Source organism: Physella acuta, unplaced genomic scaffold, assembly GCF_028476545.2.
Source record: "Physella acuta isolate Inbredline_101_S28 unplaced genomic scaffold, ASM2847654v3 ptg000218l, whole genome shotgun sequence".
Classification (NCBI taxonomy): Eukaryota; Metazoa; Mollusca; class Gastropoda; family Physidae; genus Physella; species Physella acuta.
This window is the reverse complement of record NW_026731737.1, coordinates 428398-452991: the sequence shown is the minus strand read 5'-3', so window position 1 is coordinate 452991 and position 24594 is coordinate 428398. Positions and strand designations below refer to the sequence as shown.

The 24594-nt window shown below is 36.3% G+C and overlaps 2 protein-coding genes across 4 annotated transcripts in view; both read right to left on the bottom strand.

Moving 5' to 3' along the window:
- The window catches only part of LOC131937671 (alpha-latrotoxin-Lt1a-like), a 43003-nt gene that overhangs the window by 14675 nt on the left and 3734 nt on the right, over window positions 1–24594 (bottom strand). For 2 of the 3 annotated variants that reach the window (XM_059295270.1, XM_059295272.1), the window contains exons 1-5: window positions 24428–24506; window positions 15507–17805; window positions 14473–14530; window positions 8631–8658; window positions 6672–6864 (exon numbers count right to left, since the gene is read on the bottom strand). In XM_059295270.1, the coding sequence (XP_059151253.1) occupies window positions 6672–6864; window positions 8631–8658; window positions 14473–14530; window positions 15507–17517 (2290 nt within the window). In that variant the 5' untranslated portion in view covers window positions 17518–17805; window positions 24428–24506. Of the gene's footprint in view, window positions 1–6671; window positions 6865–8630; window positions 8659–14472; window positions 14531–15506; window positions 17806–24427; window positions 24507–24594 lie in introns of those variants that run through there. The other variant, XM_059295271.1, reaches the window with a different exon arrangement.
- On the bottom strand, window positions 17791–22312 carry LOC131937687 (zinc finger MYM-type protein 1). Its single transcript, XM_059295291.1, has 2 exons — window positions 20102–22312; window positions 17791–17805 (listed from the first exon to the last, which is right to left on the bottom strand). Exons 1-2 carry the CDS (start codon window positions 22310–22312, stop codon window positions 17791–17793), a joined length of 2226 nt encoding a protein of 741 aa, XP_059151274.1.

Below are 24594 nucleotides of genomic sequence, written 5' to 3'. Positions count from 1 at the left end.
TTGACCCCTTTACGAAGTTTTCCCAGATATGCCGAGTTTTTGTGACACCCCAAGGCGTTCTCCTACCACCTCACAAAATTTCAAGGGGGGTCGTTGGAGGAAATTTTTTTCGTAATATAGCCCATATAAGGCGCCGGTCAGTCGAGGTCAGTTTTGACCCCCTCCCCGTGGACTTTTCGACAAACCGTCACTGGCCCTCGTGTTCCATCGCCCCGAGGCACCATCGTGCCAATTTTGACGCGCCTGCGGCGCCGGGAAGTGCCCTATCGGGCACTTGACCACTTTGCTTTATATATATATATATATATATATATATATATATATATATATATATATATATATATATATATATATATATATATATATATATATATATATATATATATATATATATATATATATATATATATATATATATATATATATATATATATATATATGTATATACTATATATATATATATATATATATATATATATATATATATATATATATATATAAATATATATATATATATATATATATATATATATATATATATATATATATATATATATATATATATATATATATATATATATTTACATACAATATGGCTACAAGACCGTCACTGGCCCTCGTGTTCCATCGCCCCGAGGCACCATCGTGCCAATTTTGACGCGCCTGCGGCGCCGGGAAGTGCCCTGTCGGGCACTTGACCACTTTGCTTTATATATATATATATATATATATATATATATATATATATATATATATATATATATATATATATATATATATATATATATATATATATTTACATACAATATGGCTACAAGACATTACTGACCGGACAATTTCCCCAGGACATTTCTTCCCCGTATTTGCCCCGGATGCATTACCTCATGTCAATTTCCCCTCTGTCTATTACCCACTGAGGAATTATTCCCAACAACGCCCCCGCCCCCCACCCATCCACCAATATAGAATCCTGGTTCTTACTCTTACTCTATATCTATATATTACTGTGATGACGCAAGATTACGTCAGACATGTTTAGCAGATATAGGTTAGCAGAAACAGACTATATGCCTAGTTGGTTGGTTAGAGAGACCAATGGGCGCACAGGACTGACCGGTCACGTGGGACGGTCAGCTGACCACTGAGGCGTGGGGCAGTAGAGCGATAGGCCAGGACTTGTTAGGTAGCGGTAGAGACGGCCGAGAATGTAAATAGTTAGGAGATCATGATTAGCTAGCGAAGGTAGAAGGTGTTAGGTTGTAGAATGTAGAGAACAGTTAGTGTTAGGATTGGTCATGGGAGTGCGTAGTAGTAGGTAGCATGTGGTATGAACATTCAGTAGTAGAAGTAAATAGTACAGTGTAGATCAGTTAGGTAGAAACTTGAACATATATATCATTTTAATAAAGAACAATTATAGTTGAACTTGAACTGTGTGTTATTGGATTCATTCGTTCCGGCCTTTCTTAAAATCCCCACCCTCACAATTGGTGGAGCGCGGGTCGAGGACAGGAAAGACAGTACATATCGGGTTACTCATGACGGAGTACATCTGGTGTACAGCTTTCTTCAACTCAACACAACAGCGGGTTTCTTCAACCGGAACGAGTTTGGATTAACAACACAAGGAAACAGTCAACATGTCCAAAAAGATAAGTACCTTCCAAAATTTTTTTAAACGTTTGGGTTTAGACTTGTGCTGGATATTTGGTGCCAGCGGTTTTTCTGCCTCTTTCTTATCTGTTTCTTCAACCACACTACCCTTAAAAATGCCTCCATTGTACGAAGTGGGCACTAAAACTGAGCTTAAGTCAGGCCTAGAAGAGTCAGGTAGAATTGATAACTCGTTACTAGATTTAAATGTTCAGAATACAGTCAAAGTGAAAAGCAATTCAAGAACTATTGAGGATCCAGATATTCTGGATGAATTGATTATTAGGCTTGGACAATACACGACAACAGAAAATCGAGACTGGTTATTAACTGTTAAAGAATTTGACGCAAAAACTCTAGATGATCCAGATGCTATGGAAGATTTGATCAATAGAATTGTAGATTATAAGGTAACCGGAGATCCAGATTCCTTGTTGACTGAAGAAGAATATGATGCAAAGATAGATGCCGAGTTAGCAGAGAAACAAAGAGAAGCAGAAACATATATTGCCGGAATTAAAGAAGAAACAGAAAGAATTCGTAAAGAAAGAGAAAAACTGAGAGAACTTAGCCAAGCCAAACAAGAAATGGTGCAAAGTTTAGATACGAATAATAACAACCAGATAGCATATGCACCAACATATTACTATTCAGATGAATCATCCAGTGAAACAAGCGAGAGATTTTCTACAGAAAGCGATACAGCTCATTCAGTTCAATATAATACAAGAAACCACAACATACACAGGTACTACAGTCAACCAGAAGACTATCACAGTGTCAGATGCTACTATTGTAATAGAACAGGCCACAAACAAATAAATTGCAGAATACGATATTATGATAGACGCCAACAAGATGCACAACGCAACAGACCAAAATATAGACAGATTAATAGAATAGCATTTATGTCATCGTTTACAGAAGCCAGTAAAAGAACAGACACATTTACGTCAAAAATTAATAACAGATACGCCACAGCAATTAGGGATACACTATGCTCCACAGTGGCAGTACGTAACACATTCGTACAACATCACCAATTCACAGGCAGAACACAACGTGTACACAGTTCAAGAGGCAGCACATATGTTTGGCCAACAGCCATAGTCACCATAGCCACACCCTCAGCGTGTAAAACAGTTGAAGCAGCTGTTTCCAAAAACGGGCCATACGATATGATATTAGGCAACATTACAGGAGTGAAGCAATTTAATGTAGAATTTATGAGCCACAAGCAACAAATAAACAAGCAGCCCAGTATTCGAGACAGAGAACAAGTAGACACAAAAGTAGACGAATTGCAATTCAAAACGGACAAGTTGATAGAAAAAGTTAACGAGATTATTGAGGATCATTCTATGAAGATTACCGAGATTGGTGCAGATGTTCTTAACTTAAGACTTCAGAACGACAGAGTCAGTAATAGATTGCTGAGATTAGAGAAATCAGTAAGCAAGGAATCAGAGGAATATGTAACAAAGAATTTGATAGCAGACAGAGAGCACGGTTACTCCTGGTCAGCCTTAAACCAGATGACCCCATCAACACACCTACACAAACACAAGTATAGTAATCATAGATCATGTGAAAGCTCACAACACTACTGTCCACACCGAGCCCCGCCCCATCGGTCCTAGTGTGGTATATTAATGCCTGGATAGAATTTGACCCGGAACGCCCCCACTAATGATTTGAATAATGAACATAATGGTGAAGTCAAGTCGAGGTTTTTTCTGTTAATCTAAGTCGCCGAGAAATCGGCGTGAAGTCAAAGAAGTTATTCGAAGTCAGTCAAGTCAGCCAATAAGTTGTTGAAGTCATAGTTGAGGTCATAGTGACGTAGTTGAAGTCATGTTGAAGTCAAAGTAAAGTCTTTGAAGTCATATTGAAGTTGTTGAAGTCAAAGTGAAGTCTTTGAAGTCATATTGAAGTTGTTGAAGTCAAAGTGAAGTATTTGAAGTCATATTGAAGTTGTTGAAGTCAAAGTGAAGTATTTGAAGTCATATTGAAGTCGTTGAAGTCAAGGAAAAGTCATTGAAGTTAAAGTGAAGACGTTAAGTCGTCGAAGTTTAAGTCAGTCAGTGAAGTCTTTTAAGTTGAATTGAAGTGAAGTCGTCTAGGTCAAGTTAGTCGGCAAATGGAAGTAGTTGAAATCGTCGAAGTAAAGTTAATCGTGAATGGGAAATAAGTCGTAAATTGAAGTCAGTGAAGTTACTGAAGTCAGTTAAAGTGAAATAAGGCAAGCTACTGAAGTCATAAGTGAAGTCAGTCATTAAGTCAAGCCAGCCAGTTTTTGTCAGAAGTCACATAGTGAGAGCTGCTCCACTATATGATCACGTGTTGAAATGACACGATACACACTCACATGTCTATTCTTTTTGTGAAGCTATTTCTAAGCTCTAGTAGTGTTTACGTCTATTGAGTCTATTAGGCTTTACAGATTGTTGTTAGATTAGAGTGTACTGATTTTTTTATTTGGTTATTTTTGTAATGTTATATTTGTAATGTTATTTTCTTAATGTTGTTATGCCGCCAGACAAATGTTCAGCACGTTTAAATTTGGGATTGAGGTTTTTTTTAATGGAAGGTACCTCTGTCTGAATACTTGTCTCACGGGCACTAAGATAGTCACGTAAAGCCATTGCTCATGGTCTCGTAATACAATTTGCAGACCCACTACGCTTATTCAGAATGAGACGAGATGAAGCAGACACTTCAAAGAATGCCGCCACCTGAAGCCCTGATTACGTTGAATTACCAGGACAGCGGACAGACCTGCTGAACAGAGAATCGCCCTGGTCGAGACAGCGGACGCATCGCCACCGCTTCGCCCCCCGCACTGGAGTTGAATAACAGACCGCCAGCTACGTACACCTACGTCGGCACATACAAAGGGTAGACGACCCATCGTCCAAGTTCCCAGCGTCGGAACGTTACGTCATTGTTCGCCACCGCATCAGACAGCTCCAGTTCATCGTATAACCACTCTACGTGGACGTCTCAACCAGCGTTGAGTTTGTTGCGTCATCACATTGACCAACGAAAGTTACGCCTACACCCGCCTCACGGGAATTTACATCAAAACTCGCCACAACCCACCCACCACAGAGGAACGCCAGCAATTACATAACACTTACACATACACTTACACTGCTCGCAGAGCCCGTTCAACCAGTTACACATTACCACTAAGATTAGCTCAAGGCCAGTACACGGCAACCTAGCCAGAACTGAGTTACACATGATTGAATTCACGCATACCATGAAACATAGACATACATTATCAAGCAGAGACACCACAGACGTCAGGATACCTACACAAGAACTAGAACAATGACATTTTTTTCAAGAACAACAGACACGAGATTTTATGTTTTTGTAAACTGTGCTGTCCCATTTTTTATTTGATTTATATGATTGATGTTAGGGATAGAATAGAGCAGTAAGATAGATAGTTTGTTGATGTATTAGATTAGTAGCAGACGCTGAAAAATATAATTTGTCAGCTACAGAAAGGGAGGGAGATATGTGATGACGCAAGATTACGTCAGACATGTTTAGCAGATATAGGTTAGCAGAAACAGACTATATGCCTAGTTGGTTGGTTAGAGAGACCAATGGGCGCACAGGACAGACCGGTCACGTGGGACGGTCAGCTGACCACTGAGGCGTGGGGCAGTAGAGCGATAGGCCAGGACTTGTTAGGTAGCGGTAGAGACGGCCGAGAATGTAAATAGTTAGGAGATCATGATTAGCTAGCGAAGGTAGAAGGTGTTAGGTTGTAGAATGTAGAGAACAGTTAGTGTTAGGATTGGTCATGGGAGTGCGTAGTAGTAGGTAGCATGTGGTATGAACATTCAGTAGTAGAAGTAAATAGTACAGTGTAGATCAGTTAGGTAGAAACTTGAACATATATATCATTTTAATAAAGAACAATTATAGTTGAACTTGAACTGTGTGTTATTGGATCCATTCGTTCCGGCCTCTTCATAAAAATCCCCACCCGCACAACTGATACAACAAGAAGAACTACAAACTAAGATCCTTTCGTACCCTCACAATTACCATAATACTAAACTTTAGAAAAAGACACAAAACCTAAGAATTCACATCACCCTAAAATGAACCCAAAACCAAACCCAACTCTAGACATTGTTTTAAACCTAATCCTAACACTAACCCTATTCCTAACCCTAACCCTAACCCTAACCCTAACCCTAACCCTAACCCTAACCCTAACCCTAACCCTAACCCTAACCCTAACCCTAACCCTAACCCTAAACCTAAACCTAAACCTAACCCTAACCCTAACCCTAACCCTAACCCTAACCCTAACCCTAGCCCTAGCCCTAGCCCTAGCCCTAGCCCTAACCCTAACCCTAGCCCTAGCCCTAGCCCTAGCCCTAGCCCTAGCCCTAGCCCTAGCCCTAGCCCTAGCCCTAGCCCTAGCCTTAACCCTAACCCTAATCCTAGCCCCAAAACTAGACATAGACCCTACCCAAACTCAAACGCCAGCTCTTACCCTAGTTGAACCTTAAGTCCTACTGGGCGGGGGGTAATTGACAGGGGGGGGGGGAATTACTTGGGGATAATGACTTGTGGGGGGGGGGGGGGGGTAATGCCCTGTTCCCATACAATGTATACTATTAACTAATATATATTGTTTAATTATATATAGAGAAAGTATATATGTATATATATATATATATATATATATATATATATATATACATATATATATATATATATATATATATAGAGAGAGAGAGAGAGAGATTTAGATTTAAATTTAGATTTATAAATATATATACTTAATCATAAAGCATTAAATGCAAATTTAACAGCATACACATATGTATAATTATAAGAGTTAGATCAACGAGAAGTGTTACTATTTACTGTACGTGAATACATAAATAAACATATATATATATATATATATATATATATATGTGTGTGTGTGTATGTGTGTGTTGTGTAGAGAAAGAGAGATGAAAAAAGAGAGAGAAAGAGACCTGCACATTTTAACTCCGCCAGATAGTTTCCTATTAGTGTGCAGTCTTCACTAGATTTTGTTTTCATAATGTTGCACAGAACTTCAAAGCATTTCTGCTGCACATAGAACCCGAAGAGCGTTAATTCTTTTGTTTTCACAAATGTTGTCATCACATCTTTAATCAGTTGTCTAAGCTGCTCTATTGGTGTGTCCTTTAAATATAAAATTTTACAAAATGTCTTTTAGCAAGGATTATATTATACCTTTAAAAATGAATCTTACAATTGAGACATGCATGAAAAATCAACGTCATATTTGATAAACTGTTGTAAAATAAAGCTAATATTCAGCTTTTAAAAAAAAAATGCTATCTAAAATATGTGTGTTGGATTTTTTATCCTTTATACCTTTCACCTGATCTCCATGAAGCTCTTAGTAGCTGTTGAGAATTTTCATGGTAAGATATCTTCGAAAAAAAAAATTAATTTCCAGGGGTTGCGCCCTGGTAGGGCGCGATTTCATTTTTTTCTATATACGGTATATACAAATTAAAGTCGATTGCGGTTTGACACAGTTTATCCATTCTCTATGAAACTTTGGGGAGTTGATGTTAACGCTCCAGTGCAATGAAACTTTGAGGATATGATGGGAATACTCCTGGGGAGGTTTTTGAGAAAAAAGTCATTTCAATTTTGCACTGGCGGCATCCTTGCAGGGTGCAATTCGGCGCACATAAGAGCTATGGCGCCCACATTAGTTTTATACAGTGCGATAGAATATTGATACAATAATTCATTTTGCTGGTTAAGTAAATTGAAAGAGGCGCGTCCACTGGCATCCCGACAGTGTTTTGATTTAGCACACTGTGCCATCCATTTAGCAGTATGTCGTCTACATTAGGAGCTTTCTACATTATTAACACAATTTGGCACACATTTGATGCTTAAACCTAGCCAGGGACCGTACACAACGCCCATACGATAATGAAATCGGGGGCTCCTGGGAGTGCCTCTCTACACACCTGACACCTGGACGATCGCCGAAGTGTGTTCCATCTCACTATTACGGTGAGTGATTAAAGTACACTTAAGACTTTCATATAGTACTACAAGGAGCGTGCTGGGCGGTAATGTAGGTGAACCCGTGTCCCGATAATTATGATCCAAGAGCATTCATATTCTACATTTAAATAACTCAGTTTTAGAAAACATGGTAACACGTCTAGGAGTATAGGATTGGGAACGCATTGATGAAAACCTCCTAGTATATTTCTTCAGGCGTTCTTCTAACCCCGCGGCAACAAACTAGGATGGACACGCTAGTTAAATATAATAATGTAACGTAATAAATGCATAGCTTGCACATCTGAATAAAATGTCAAAGTGTTTCTGGTAAATACAACATTTACAATTAGCTTTAACAACTTAGAGAAAGTTTAATATTTTCTTCTTTTGTTGTAGCTAATAAAACATAAATACAACACAAATCAATAAAGTCTTGTTATTTCCCGTTCACAACTCGATAATAACGTAATCTGTTGGTTAATCTGTAATCAACTATGATTTATCTATTTTGCCAGCAAAGTAATGAATATTTGAAATGTTGCTATTATCATACTACTTTCTTGTTTTTAAGGCAACCAGAGCCAATAGAGGCTGTTTTATACTATTCCAAGTTTTATTAACTTGATGTTTTCTAAAAGTATAAAAAAATTTACAATTTTATCTTTTGAATTGGATGGCCGTGTCAACATTTTATCGAGAGCAAATGCTATTCTACTACTCTTTCTATTTTTAATAGATATTTTTACTTCCACATATTGTCTTACTTTTTTTATATAGTAGACATATATTTTCCTAGTATGTTTTGTTTGATAAATTATATCAGATATCCATTACGATTTGTGTTGTCATGTAACCAAACATTTTTCATCTTTAAAAAAATAATGAAAGTTGATTTTTCTGTTTTCTGTACTTACAGGTCCTGCTTGCTTTTCCTTTAAAATCCTGTGAAAAGTTACAAATTAATGTTTTACATTACCATAAAATATACATAAAAATATGAATCTATTACACATGCGCAGGTGCAAGTAAGGTTTTCTGATATTAGAAATTATTAAAACATACGTCATGGCTCTGTGTAGGCTATTCAATTATAAGGTAAGAAATTCAGTGCTGCAATAACGATAACCATATTTTTACACATCAAAATCCCTACGCTTGTTTTAAATTGAGAACCTTAAGTAATCCAGATCTTGACACACTTTGATCGTTCACTGTCTAATGTACAATTTATTTTGATCTAATAATACAGATTGAGTCACAGATTAAAAAAAAAAGTTATCCGTGTCCGAGATATAATATTTTCAATTTCTATTTTTTTTTCTCTATTGTTCTCATTTTTTCCTATAAGTTCTTATAATTATTTTTGAATTTTTGTCTTCCTAACAGAAAAAGTACTCAAGTTATAGTTCTTACTTGGAAAAAAGTACTATTTCCTGTTCCCGGACATCGGTCAAAATTTAATAAAAACAGATGCATTTATATGGACAAAATTTGTTACACTTAAGTGATACATTACTATAGTTATTGGTTTTTGTAAATTGGAAGTAGTGTCAGTACATTTTTAAAGTGCTTGAATTAGATCTATTGCTTACAACTGCAGCAATAACTTGATATTTTGTAAGGGTATAGCTCTCACGCTGTAGCAGATTCTCAAAGTTATAATAATAAGTGGATGAAAACGGGCATTGCTTGACCGCTATATTTTACTTATTAAAAGTACATAATTACGCCAAGAAATTCAAACTTTTAATTATTTGACTAAACAGAAAAACAAATGAATAAAATAATAGGCCTACGAAAACTCGTCATTAGTGCGCTTGGTGCGTATTTTCAGAGACACCAATCTATTGCCTTCCCAATAGAGCATTGCAAAGCTGCTATTAATACCGATTCTGAACAGTTGAAGATTGTATTTAATACAAAGCTTCATTGAGAAAACTCAAAGAGAAATGCAAACATTTTTGATCTTAGGTCACTGGTGGTTGAATATATAGAAATAGCAGTTGTTTAGATAGCAGTTGTTTAAAGAAATAAAAAATAGTAATATTAAATAATAGAATGATAGATATTTTGTTTTAATTCGTTAAACTACAATTCTCTAAATCTATCTACATATATATAAAGCAATGTATGTGTGTGTGTCTGTGTGTCTGTGTGTGTGTGTGTCTTTTATGCATTACCACACCTCTTATCACATCGCCGTCGAACTTTGGGAAGTTGTTAAGAATATTCCTGGGGAGGTTTCTGCAGAAAAAAAAAATTCAAATTCGCAGGGGTGGCGCCCCGGCAGGGCGCGATTTGTTTTTTCTCTATATACGGTATATAAGAGAATAAAAGTAATTCTTGATTAGGCATCTTTCATCCGATAGCAATGAGACTTTGTGGAGTTCATTATATAACTCTAGGGAAGGATTCCGTAAAAAAAATAATTTTTAATTTCGCAAGGGCGGCGCTACGGGAGGGTCCGATTTTTCTCAATGTACGGTATATAAAAATAAACGTCGATTGCGATTTCACGGCGTTCATCCGATAGCCATGAAACTTTGGGGAGTTAATTATAACACTCTAGGGAAGGGTTCTGTAAACAAATAATTTTTAATTTCGCAAGGGCGGCGCCACGGGAGGGTGCGATTTTTCTCTATATACGGTATATAAAAATAAAAGTCGATTTTGGTTTGGTACGATTTTCTCTGTATATGGTATATAATAAATGTCGATTGCGGTTTCACGGCGTTCATCCGATCGTCATCAAACTTTGGGGAGTTGATTAGAACACTCCAGGTAGGTTTCTGTAAAATAATTCATCTTTTAATTTCGCAAGGGCGGCGCCAGGGGAGGGTGCGATTTTTTCTCTATATACGGTTTATAAAAATATAAGTCTATTTCGGTTTCACACCGTTCATCCGTGTACCATGAAACTTTGGGGAGATGATAAGATCACTCAAAGGTAGGGTTCTGCAAAAAAAAAATTAATATTGCAAGGGCGGTGCCCCAGGGGAGAGCGATTTTTTCTCTATACACGGTATATAAAAAATAAAACTCGGATGCGGTTCATCCGAGTGCCATGAAACTTTAAGGAGTAGATGAGAATACTCCCGAGAATATTTCTGCGAAAAAGGAAACTAAAGTTTCTTATGGGCGGCGCCATGTAGGGTACAATTTTCGTCAATACACGGTTTGGCGCCCAAATTTTTAGAGCCACTATGTTGGCACTTGGCATCCGTTAATCGAGCGTCCTGCATAGCGAGTAAGGGGTACTACTATATTCAGCGGTAAAGCTACAACAGGCTTCTAAAAATAACTTTGTAACGCGAGGAAATCCTTCTGTACAGTTTCGTCAATAAGCATCTATTATTAGACGATCCAGTCAGAAATTTAGATCGAGCATCTAATAATAGACCATTAGTAACGCTACCATATTGCATCAGTCACACTGATGTTTAAAACACGTCAAATAATTATTACGTGTTAAAGAAAAAAATCCTGTTCATTTGTGTCAGTTCAGCGAATGACGAAATGTGCATCATTGTTTACAGAATGCTATTTGGTACTCTGGGTTATCCTATGAGCACGATGGCGCCTGATAGTTTTAAGGAGCCAGGGGCCGTACGCTGCGCCTATGCGATAGTGTAATTGGGGGGGGGGGTTCCTGAGAGTGCCCCTCTACGTCTCTGACACATGGGTGGTTACCGAAGTGTGTTCTACCTCATTATTTCGGTGAGTGATTAATGTACACATAAGGTTTTCACGCGGTAGTGTAGGTAAACCCGTGTCCCGATATTTATGATCCAAGCGCAGGCATTGTTTTCATTTAAATAAATAACTTTTAGAAAAAAAAGGTCATGAGTTTAAGAATATAGGATTGGTAACGCATGGATGAATCCCTTCTTATATATTTCATCGGACTTTCTTCTATTCCCGCGGCAACGCGCGGGGACGGGTACGCTAGTGTCAAATAAGAAATACGCTATAATATATTTGTAAAAGAAATATGGTTAATAAAATGTAGCATCTGTCTCTAAAACGTCGCGATTCCAGCTGCATGTTAAAAAATCCATATTTTGTTGGGGCTGCTACGCCAAAACAAAGAAAAACAACAATATATAACTTTACACAATGGGGTTTGGAGGAGGTGGTTAACCTTTGAGAACCAATAAACATTTTTGTTCCAAAATTTAAAATTAATGCCAAGCAACATTGAAATAACTTAAAGCTGTTGAATTTTCTAGAAAAGAAATATTACATGATGGACTTAAAATATTAATATAAATATGGCTGCTTCAATACATAAGAGTTTGCTGTGTTGTCATGTTTATGGGAACTTTCCATTTCCGACCACTTACAAAGCTACAGTTCACACTAATATAAAACATACTAAGTGTAACAGAGATAAATTACTAATGGTTATCGAAGGTTTATTATTAGTCTATTACATTTGAATTTGTTTTTGCTTATAGTTTTGCTTGTTTATTTTTTATTTTTTTTTTTTTATTTTACTAGAGACATGTATGTTCCTACAGTTCTGAAGGGAGGTAACTTTTTATAGATGTGGTGAAGCAAGTTTTAGCTGTAGAATCAACATAGTCGCAGAGTTTTTATTTACTATCACAGAATACTATTGAGCAAATACTGTTTTAAGACAATACTGACGGTGAAAACAACTGCTTTCTTGATGAATATGATGTGAATTTTTCTTGAGAAAAAAAAATTCAAGTCCTAGCACAAATTGTCACCACTGTGATAAGACCTACATCTTATTCTGCATACATCGCATACATTGTCATTATCACCTCCTTTCGTGACTAATATCTCCTCTAATCTAAATGGCCGCGCAGTATTTTTGTACATGCCTCACATTCATTTCGTAAAATACATGTAACTTTGTAACTAAGCACTATAGACTTTTCCCCTATGCGTTGATAGTTAATATTGACAACTACCCCTCGGACATGCTCCCCTCCCATCCGATATTACCACCCCAGAGCAATTACTCCTCTTCGAGTTAGGGAAAAGTTAGGACGAGCGTTAGATTGGGGCTAGGGTTAGGGCTAGCGTTAGAGCTAAATGTAGGTTTAGAGTTGAAATTAGCATTGGTGTTAAGGTTTGCTAAGTGTTGGAGTTTGGGGTTTGGGTCAGGTTTCTTCGGCATTAGTGAGGGGGAAATTGACGAGGATAATGTCCCAGACCGCCTGATTAACTAGCCTCTGTCAATTACCCCACCTCCCAAGACCTTAGCCCGCCCCAAAAACTGCAGTGGGACATTACCTAACACCTGATAATTACATATATGTAAGGGTAACTGTAATCCATTGGCAATAGTAACCGCAATGATAATGGTGCTGGTAATGAAAATATTTTTAAAAATAGGGAAGCGTGAAGGTTAAGGATAAGCATTCTATGTTGGTTAAGAAACATCGCTAGGCATCGGCAGATGTCTATGAGGAAAGGCAGTGATAGGTAATTCTAAAAAAGGTATTGTGCAATGGGGTATTACGCTGTATGGTAATTGATAGGAGGTTAATGACTGGGCGGGGTAATGTTAGGTAACTTTCTAGACCCGGGTAAAATATGTCACATTTTGTTGGAAAATTACGTTTACTTTTACTTATTTGTTTATTTAATTATACTTTAAGATAGCTTTTAGTAGTTTGAGCGATTCTATGTAGTTATTTAGATTAATTTATCGGTACTGGTGGCTTTTATTTTATTAGAAGTCGGGTACGTAGAGGGAAATTAAGTAACTATTGGTTTTCTGTTCATTGATGATTTATTATAATTGTATAACAAATATTGATAGTGATAAATAGAAGGTGCGGTGCAAGTATTTTTTTTTCCAAAATCACGTCAAAGTTTACGCGTTGCTTTTTACTTTCTCGTATATACGTAGTATAGAGAAAGTATTGTAATCGTGCAAAAAAAAAAATCGAGATTTTTACAAATCTCGACGTTTTACACCTCACTGATACGGAAAAACATAATTTTGCAATCTTGTCCGTATGTCTGTGTGTGTGTGTGTCTGTCCGTGTGTGTGTCTGTCCGTGTGTAAACACGATAACTTGAGTACCGTTACAGCTAGGTTGATGAAATTTCATATATAAGTATTTTATCAAAATCGTAGATCCGTATCAACATTTGAGCGATTTCCGATAACCGGAAGTGGTACTTTTCCTACTTTGAATTTTTTAAAAGCCTATAACTTGAGTACTATTTCAGATAGATAAATGAAATTTCACATGTAAGTAAAAGATCTAATTCTCTACCTTCTGTTAAATTTTGAGTAATTTCCGTTGACAGGAAGTAGTAATTTACGCTACTTCCGATTTCTCAAAAAACTAATGTAAATTTTAAAAGTACTAATAATATTGCGCACTATTATGCGCTTTTTTATTTCGCGTTCACTTGGTGTGCAATTAATTTGTCTACGAGATTTTAATCTATTTTTAAAACTTTAAGTATTTAAAATGGATTAAAAATCATGTCTATGGCCCGAGTTCCCATCCCCTGTTATTTTATATAAAAATATTCGAGAAAGTTTAGGGGAGATCACTACCGGTTTATTTGAGGTTGGCTTTATTCTCTGCTCTTTATCTTTTCATTAAATATTTTATAAACAAACAAACATATCTGCAGTAAAATTACAAGTAAGTAACGGCTATAAATGTCTGAAGCTAGGCCTAGCCGATAACGGCTGGTGTTATATAAATTAATCATTGTAGGTGTTTAAAGTTGTTTTAATTATCGACATTCATACTTTACCTTATTATCTTATTAAACTGAACTGTTCTAGAAGTTGAGAACGTATTTGGCCATTTCCCTGAAGATATAAAAATACACTGTTTTGAAAAGTTAAAGTAGAACAATGTAGACTGATTATAAGTTAGATATTTAAATAAACTTGAACCCGATTTCCAACTCGAAATTATCGGGCTAGCAGCTTCAATAGTTAAATATGCCTATTATTTACTAAAAGTAGAGAATACAGTTTTCAGCTGATAGTCTAAGCTTAGTTTGTATTCAGTTCATATTGTGATATATAAGCTTTTTTGCATCTTTGTAAAACCGGTAAAAGTGTGTCTAAATATTAAATTGTACAACGCTTTTATAGATTCATTGAACGCCTGTGACATGTTTTGTGTTTTTAAATTAAACCACGAGAACAATATGCGCAATGAATGCACCGGTTTTTTACTAATAAATATAATTTACATTAATTAAGTATTATTTCACCTAAGCATGCGGAGAAATTAACTATTTAACTATAGTAGTAGTGCTGTTAAATTACAATGATTAATTAAAATTAGAAAAACAAAATGTCTAAAAGTGTTATTATAAAAGTGAATATTAATTATGCTCTTAGTTTTAAAATTTTTGTGTTGATATAAACAATGGAAAGAGAAAAGAGGCTTTTTGGCTATGAGTTCAAACAAGTATCTAAAATTTTAGTAAAAGTTTTTGTCAAAACATTCTACTTCTACTTTCTATTAAGCTGCGATAGTAAACCATCACTGACTGTCCGATTGTTTTAGGACTCGCTAGCTTTTTCTTATCTTTTACATTTTGTTCTAAATAAATCTTTAAAGTTTAGTGTCAACTCCGACTTTTACCTGATTTTGTTTTTGATTTGCTTCCATTGTATTCCATAGTATGTGCAAACACATAAATAATATGTAAGTGAGTGGATGATTCGAACTCAGGACTTTAATGTTCTTATGATATACACTACCATATAAATAATACGTACATTGCGCTGCCTACAAAACCTAAGAAAATTACAAAAAAATAATACATACCGCTAAAAAGCACTTCATTGTAAAGTAATTGTAAACAAATATCCACATTTTTATAACATTTGATTTTTTCCACGTCAATTAGTGCAGCGAATGTCTTGATCGAGATTGGGTTCATTCTGACACATAGTTCGAATGCACTTCTCCCATTAGTATCAGTCTGTTTGATATTAAAATCTAGTGTCAGTAAAAATTCGACAGTTTGTGTATGTCCCATAAAACTTGCTTCCATTAAAGCATTTCTTTGAAATTTATTGACCCAATTAATATCAGCGCCTTTCTCAATAAGAAATTTCACAATTTTTGTGTGACCGCCCTTTGCAGCTTTTATTAAAGTGTTGTATCCATTATTATCTACTTCTGTCATACTTGCTTTATGTTGTAAAAGTAATTCAACAGTACTGAGGTGTCCAGCTTCACAAGCCAATAATATCGCACTATTTCCATGGATATCCGACTGTTGGATATTAAAATCTAGTGTCAGTAAAAATTTGACAGTTTGTGTATGTCCCTTAAAACTTGCTTCCATTAAAACATTTCTTTGAAATTGATTGACCCAATTAATATCAGCGCCTTTCTCAATAAGAAATTTAACAAAATCTGTGTGACCTCCCCATGCAGCTTGTAGTAAAGCGTTATATCCTTGATTATTTACTTCACTCAGACTTGCTTTATGTTGTAAAAGTAATTCAACAGTACTGAGGTGTCCAGCTTCACAAGCCAATAATATCGCACTATTTCCATGGATATCCGACTGTTGGATATTAAAATCTAGTGTCAGTAAAAATTTGACAGTTTGTGTATGTCCCTTAAAACTTGCTTCCATTAAAACATTTCTTTGAAATTGATTGACCCAATTAATATCAGCGCCTTTCTCAATAAGAAATTTAACAAAATCTGTGTGACCTCCCCATGCAGCTTGTAGTAAAGCGTTATATCCTTGATTATTTACTTCACTCAGACTTGCTTTATGTTGTAAAAGTAATTCAACAGTACTGAGGTGTCCTGCTTCACAGGCAAGCAATAACGCTGTGTCACCATACACAGCTTTTTGTTCAATATTAAAATCTCGCGTCAGTAAAAATTTGACAGTTTGTGCATGTCCCTTAAAACTTGCTTCCATTAATGCATTTCTTTGAAATTTATTGACCCAATTAATATCAGCGCCTTTCTCAATAAGAAATGTAACAATTTCTGTGTGACCTTTCCATGCAGCTTGTAGTAAAGCGTTAAATCCATTATTATCTACTTCTGTTATACTTGCTTTATGTTGTAAAAGTAATTCAACAGTACTGAGGTGTCCACCTTCACAAGACAATAATAACGCACTTTTTCCTTTATTATCCGTCTGTTTGATATTAAAATCTCGTGTCAGTAAAAATTCGACAGTTTGTGTATGTCCCATAAAACTTGCTTCCATTAAAGCATTTCTTTGAAATTGATTGACCCAATTAATATCAGCGCCTTTCTCAATAAGAAATTTCAAAATTTCTGTGTGACCGCCGCATGCAGCTTTTAGTAAAGCGTTATATCCTTGATTATTTACTTCACTCAGACTTGCTTTATGTTGTAAAAGTAATTCAACAGTACTGAGGTGTCCTGCTTCACAGGCAAGCAATAACGCTGTGTCACCATACACAGCTTTTTGTTCAATATTAAAATCTAGTGTCAGTAAAAATTTGACAGTTTGTGTATGTCCCTTAAAACTTGCTTCCATTAAAGCATTTCTTTGAAATTTATTGACCCAATTAATATCAGCGCCTTTCTCAATAAGAAATGTAACAATTTCTGTGTGACCGCCGCATGCAGCTATTAGTAAAGCGTTGTATTCTTCGTTATCTACTTCAGTCATACTTGCTTTATGTTGTAAAAGTAATTCAACAGTACTGAGGTGTCCAGCTTCGCAAGCCAATATTAACGCACTATTTCCATTATTATCCGTCTGTTTGATATTAAAATCTTGAGTCAGCAAATATTCGTCAATATTTGTTTGACTCATAGCACGTGCTTCCATTAATGCATTCCTTTTAAATGTATTGATATAATTACTATCAGCGCCTTTCTCAATTAGAAATTTAACAATTTCTATGTGACCTTTTCTAGCAGTATGTAGTACAGTGGTATATCCATTATTATCTACTTCATTCAGACTTGCTTTATGTAGTAAAAGTAATTGAACAGTTCCTACTAACAGTGACAGTTTAACTAACTTTTTTTCATTATTAACAATCTGTGTGATATTAATTTCTTAAATTTAAGAATTAATAGAGAGTTTCCCATGATCTTTTTAAGCACGTCTAATCTGAAAAGGGAAAAATTAGTTTATATAAATATAATTATAACATATTGTTTTATAATATTTCTATGTTTTCTTTTACTATTTTATATTAATAACAGCGTATTGATATATATATATATATATATATATATATATATATATATATATATATATATATATATATATATATATATATATATATATACATATATATATATATACATATATATATATGTATATATATATATATATATATATATATATATATATATATATATATATATATATATATGTATATATATATATATATATATATATATATATATATATATATATATATATATATATATATATATATATATATATATATATATATATATATACATATATGGACAATAATGCTACAATGAAACATGATTACCATTTTTAAAATTAATTTCCAGATCACATTTAATCCTTTAATACCCTCAAAAGCATTTGGAACTGATTTGTTATGAGAGATTATAAAAATCTAACCATGTTTCTCAACCTCTCCCCCTTCTTGCTACCCCTCAGGTAACGGAACACACCTGGACCTGAGTCCATTGTATGTTTCCGAATGAATGTGTAGATCACTAAGATGTTAAGGCGTTTGTAAATTATATTTTACAAAATGCCAACATAGGGCTATAAGACTATTAGCAGATTCTGAGGTTCAAGAATGGAACATGTGGGACCACGTCGCCCTGACAACCAGTCGCTCATCACCCCTGCTGTCATTAAATTTAGTATCACTGTCCTCATTTTCCTAATTATTGCTATTATAGTAAACTATTCAATTGTAGTTGTTAAATGATGTATAGTCAACTATAACTTAAATAAAACATCAATAAATAATAAATCTCACATAAAAATATTTTAAGGCTTTATTTTATTCACAAATCACACACACAAACAAACACACAATAACACACGAAAAACAAATGTTTTAAAATAAAATAAAATTGAGATTGGGTGTAACTGTACTAAAACTATATGCTGATATGGCTAAAATTAAAAGCCAGGGTGCTCACTTGAAGAAATAAATATTACCTTTTCGATGGAGTCCATTGATAGGTGTACGTTCTATAATATAAGACCTATGTTCGATTTCTATCATTGAGAGCCCACACACATTTTAATTTTTTATTTAATTTTTGTTCCACTTTTAAGTCAAACTTCAGGCTAAGAGTAAAATTGATTGCGTTAAAATCCGTACAGCGACTTGTGATATCTAAAATTGAGTTGTCTGCCCTAACAAATAGTGGTCTACAAAATTAGCCAACCGTGAACTAAAGAGTTTAGCATCGACGGTCCTCTGATCAATCTATTTGCTGGTATTTAAAAAAAAATCTGGTTATCTCTCTTTTTTAATTAAAATTAGTCATTTTTAAACTAAATTTGTAAAACTAATTGTCTGTCTAAATAGATAAAAATGTAATCAGAGATCTAACAATGTGGACAATTTTAGCTCATTGGGACATTGGGTTAAATTTAAATTCCAATATTTACGGAGCCACACAAACGCAAAGATACTGGGCATGCTAATCAGAGCCGGCGCTAGGGGTGCGCGGGGCCTATGGCCAACCATCCGCGCGGGGCCTTATATTTTTTCCATTGGTGTCTAAAACATGTACAGTGAGGCGTTTTTTTTTTCTTCTCAACGCGAATTAATATTTATAACGATATATATGGTATTTTTAAGCTGTTTGTCAATGTCGTATTAGCATTAAGACACTGATTAACAAATAATGTGTTTACTTAGAAGTGCTTTTGAAACGTTGCTTGTTTCTGTTAAGGCTTTTTGTTTGAAAAGTAAAAAATAAAACAGATATAAGTTTGAGACACGCATTAAAGAGACGATGAACGTCAGCTTCAAACCTGATTTTTTTAACATTAATGTTTATTTATGAAAATCTTACCAGTACGTTCACAAACGAAGATCTACTTTTCTTGCCTTTCGTGAGGAAAATTCCATGATTATATCATCATAGTCCAAACTGGAGGCTATGTCTTTTTCTATTGACAGAATCGACAGGCCGCAGAGCCTGTCTTGGGACATCGTTGATCTCAAATAGTTCTTGATCAACTTCAGTTTGGAGAAACTTCTTTCGGCGCTTGCAACTGTGACTGGGACTGTTAGCAAGATTCTGTAGGCGATCGCCGTATTGGGAAAGGAATCCCGAATACTCCAAATGTACTGAAGGCACTGTTTGGCTGACTTAATACCTTCGGGCAAAATTTCTCGAAACATTGTGAGCTCTGTACACAAATCTGCCCCGTTTAAGTCACGTGAGCTCACCGATCGCAACGCTATATCAAGATTCATGCAACTTTTTAACAAATCCTCATTATTTAATTTTCTCATTGTGTTTATGTTGTAGAGAAACCCAAAGAGTGAATCGTATTGTCGTATCTGTTCAAATCTAGTGTTCATGCCAATAATTGCTTGATCCATTATACACAAGAAATACTCTGTTCTAAACTCATCTTCACCCGATAACGTGCTTTCATCTGTACTCTCATATTCAAATTGTCTTTTTCTTTTTCTGCTTCTTTTCTGTTTAAATACTTGATCCACATCCATTGCTTTGGCAATTTCTTTTGCAGTAATCATGGCAGAATTAAAACCATTTTCCCGATAATTTGTCAAGTAGGTGACGAGTCCTTTAATTTGCTGTATTGCTACATCAAGCTGCATATCGGCTGATTGTAGCGATTTACTCACAGTATTAACTGCGAATAGGATGTCATACCAAATGATCACAGCAAGGATGAATTCAAAATTTCCTACCTCAAAATTAGCAAGTGATTCTGCTTCGGCTTTTACCATAGGGTCCTTGGACTCATCTGATACAGTGAAAAGGGCTTCCTTTATTTCGCTTATTTGGTAGCGCAAAGCTTTTACACTCTCTATACGGCATTCCCATCTTGTGTCTGACAGTGATTTTACTGTGATGTAAGGCACAGCTTCTTCCAAAATCTTCCATCTTGCAGGTGAACCGGCAAATATCACATAGATTCTTTGCAGAACACCAAAAAATGTCACTGCTTTAGAGCTGATCTTCGCCATATCTCCCAACACAAGATTAAGACTATGGCAGCCGCAGGGTGTGAAAAATGCGCGACTATTCTTGCGAAGAATATGGGCTTGCACTCCTTGTTGTTTTCCTTTCATATTAGCCCCATTATCGTATCCCTGTCCTCGACAGTCATCAATATCCAAGCCTAATTTCTCGAGTGCAACTAGCAGTAACTCTGACAATCCTTTGCCTGTTGTGTTTTCAGCAATAAAAAATTCCATGAAATGTTCCACAACTTTTAAGTCACAATCTGAAGCATCCACAAAGCGCACAATCAGCGATAGCTGTTCTTTGTGACTGACGTCAGGAGTGCAATCAAGTATTATTGAGAAATATTTTGCAATTTTCAGTTTAGCGATAATTATCTTCTTCACTTCAGATGCCATCAATTCTATGAATTCATTTTGGATTTGATGTCCTAGGTAATGATCATGTGTTTCTCCATCTTTAATACGACGAACGTGCTCTTGGATGGTTGGATCAAATTTTGCAAGCATCTCAATCAATCCTAAGAATTTACCATTATGTGGTTGGTAGAGCTTTTCAGTTTTTCCACGAAACGCACTGTTATTTTCAGCAAGATACTGCACGACAGCCAGGATTCTTGTCAGGACAGCCCGCCAATGACGTTTTTCTTTATTTATTTGATCTAGCATCTTACTGTCTATGCCTGTATTTCTGGACATCCGCTTTAGTGATTCTAGCCATGCTTTCATGTTGTTAATATGTTCTGCAGAAAGCTCATGTTTTTCCAGTTTTTGTCCAAGATGTCTCCAGTCATTACAACCCCCGTTTGACAATTTTCCCGCGGAAGATTTTCCATACAGCTTGCAACAAAAACAAAATGCTGCATCTTTTATTTGAGAATAAACCAACCATCGCCTACCTACACATTCTTTGTTTGGCATCTTCCGAATATAAAAATTCCTTGAAAAGTGTCTCTTTTCCATATCTATTGGATAATCATGGTCGTCAGGTAATCTGATCGGACCTTTCTCCAACAGCAAACTCCGAAGGGCATTAGACATATGTTCCCAATTACCCGGATCGTATATATCCTTTACGATCATTGGGAATGAATTATCTTCGCCAGAATCATTTTCAGAAAGGCCGCTTGATTTGTCCCTATTGTCAAAATTCGGGGGGTTTGCAGCTGACAATAAATGACGCGAGGATTCATTATTACCGTCATCACCACAAATGGTAGTACTCTCATTGTAGTCCTTTTTGTTACGTTCCACATTTGCGACATTGGAATCCACAACCAAATCAACATTTTTTTGTTGTTTACCAACTTTCTTTGGATAGCGTATGTACTTGTCCAACGCGCCTGCTTGTGTTTTATCAAATTCTTCTCTTAAATTGCGTTTCCTCGCTTTTGATGCACCTGATTCATACTTGCGAAATCTATCTCTGTCTCTTGTAGCCATGGTGTAGAGGAAAAATTGTGAAATCACTTTGAAGCAACGTTAAATTGTTCCACAGTGGCGGGTGATAGTATCGATATTTTCTCAATTTATCGAGTGTTAACAGTGGCATTCAAAGTGTGTGGATGCCGGGGAAAATAGCAAAACATTGATAGATTTCGGAATAAGCTCGAATCGTGAAAAACACTGTTTACGGCTATAGATATCCAAATGAAATGACTTTCAAATGTAATCACGGACGCTCAGTAAGGTGGAACACTGGGGGGGGGGGGGGGGGGGGTGACAGTCGGTGGGGTTAGGTGAAGGATAACTGTACATTTAAATCTATGGGATGCCAAACCCTAAAAAAATCAGTTCGGGTACTACGTTACTGGATCTCTGACCGCAGCCATTCAAGAGAAGGTGCGTGTTTATAGAGCGTCCGCGTATTACATTACAGGTTAAGACCGCGTTCTCACAAGAGAAGGTCCGTGTCTATAATTAGAAAGTGAACCATGTGACAGCCAGCTTCATGTTATTTATGGCATGCTCGGACTGCCGGTAATTTAGACGTTTTAGAAATCAGGAGAACTTTACCATTAAACAGTCTCGGCCCGATGTATCAAACAGTATAGACTTTATAATTTGTTTAGTGTGCCTACACTATTTTGAAACAAGAATCACTATGGCCTTAAATATTATACTGAATATCCCTACACAGAGGCTTAGCGAGGGGGGGGGGGGTGCGGGGTGCGGACCGCACCGGGTGACACCATTTAGGGGGGTGACACCAAGGCAAAAAATAGCAAAATATATAGAGAAAAACTTGAGTGGGGTGCAAATCGAAAGTTTGAGGGGGAGGGTGCAAATCGAAAATTTGAAAGTTTTTTCCCGGGAAGGGTGGCTACGCCTCGGGGGGGGGGGGGGGGTGACACCATTAAGTGCCGCACCGGGTGACACCCGACCTCGCTACGCCACTGTCCCTACAATTAATTAAAATAAACATGTGCTTAATCACTTTACGAATACCGTTAAAGTTTACCAAAATGAAAATGGACATAATTACTGTATAAATGCCCTTCAAAAATATAAAAATAAATACAAGTATAATGTATTTAAAGATGTCCTTACAATATATAAAATAAATATGAACATAATTACTGAATGGATGCCTATCAAACGTATCGTGGTGAATATGCATAATTACACAAAAAATGCCTATACAGTGTATAAATTATGATTTTAAGGATAAATACTCTGGATGTCCGGGGCATGTCCCCATCCGCTCTCCCCCCCTCCTCTTCAAGCCATCATCAGGTCACTGACTGTTTACTACAGGCACCCCCGCCTGCTCACTAAAAAAAAACGTCTTCAACGGTCCGCAAACAATAAGGTATCTTTTTACGTTTTTCCTCCCATGTCAGGTCGGGGGCTAATTCGCGACCGCCATCTCCAGTCACCTCAGGACAATAGCGAGTCGACCGTGCCAGCGATGTGTGACACTAATGTCTTTCTTTAGAATAACGGTCTGTCCCAGTCCATGTAGAGGATAACTCACTAACATCAGCCGTGGCCTCAGTTTTAACATCCAACAATTTCGGCCATTTAGTTGGGTTTTTTTTAATTTAATTCAGCAAAAAATATTTAAGTTTACAAACTAATTCAGGCAACAATGGCGTTGCTGAAGCGCGGGGCCCCTTCAAGCGCGGGGCCTGGGGCGGCCGCCCCATTTGCCACCCCCTAACGCCGGCTCTGATGCTAATTCATAGCCATTAAAAAGTGCGTAATGTTTCTGTGTTTTTACAAGCATTTGTATAACTTGTATCGAGCGCGGGGCGTGGGGTGTGGAACGCACCGGGTGACATCATTTAGGGGGTGACACCAAGGCAAAAAATTGCAAAAAAAAATGTCTTTGTGCCAGATCCATTAGAGATTAATTAAAGTTAAATAGACTTTTAAGTACAAATCGACAATTATTACAAGAGTGTGTGTGTGTGTGTGTGGGGGGGGGGGGGTTGCAGTTGGGGGGGGGGACACTACGATGTGCCGCACCGGGTGATACCCGACCTAACGACGACACTGTTCGTTAGTCTTTTTTCTGTCTTATGGCGAGCAAAATTACAACTAGTTCATACCTACCGATTTCTGTGACCTTGGCACGTGCGTCAATAGGCCTCTCAAGGTCACAGAAATTCAAAGCGACAGATATTCGTGCACTGCAGTACAAGCCTGATGCTACTGTCTACTTCAAAGTGAATTAGCAGATAGCTGGAATTTGCTAAGCTAGGGTTGTAAGATTATGATCT

Bases quoted from the DNA above. Each gene is read 5' to 3' on its own strand.
- LOC131937687 (XM_059295291.1), bottom strand. From the start codon at position 22,312: ATGGCTACAAGAGACAGAGATAGATTTCGCAAGTATGAATCAGGTGCA.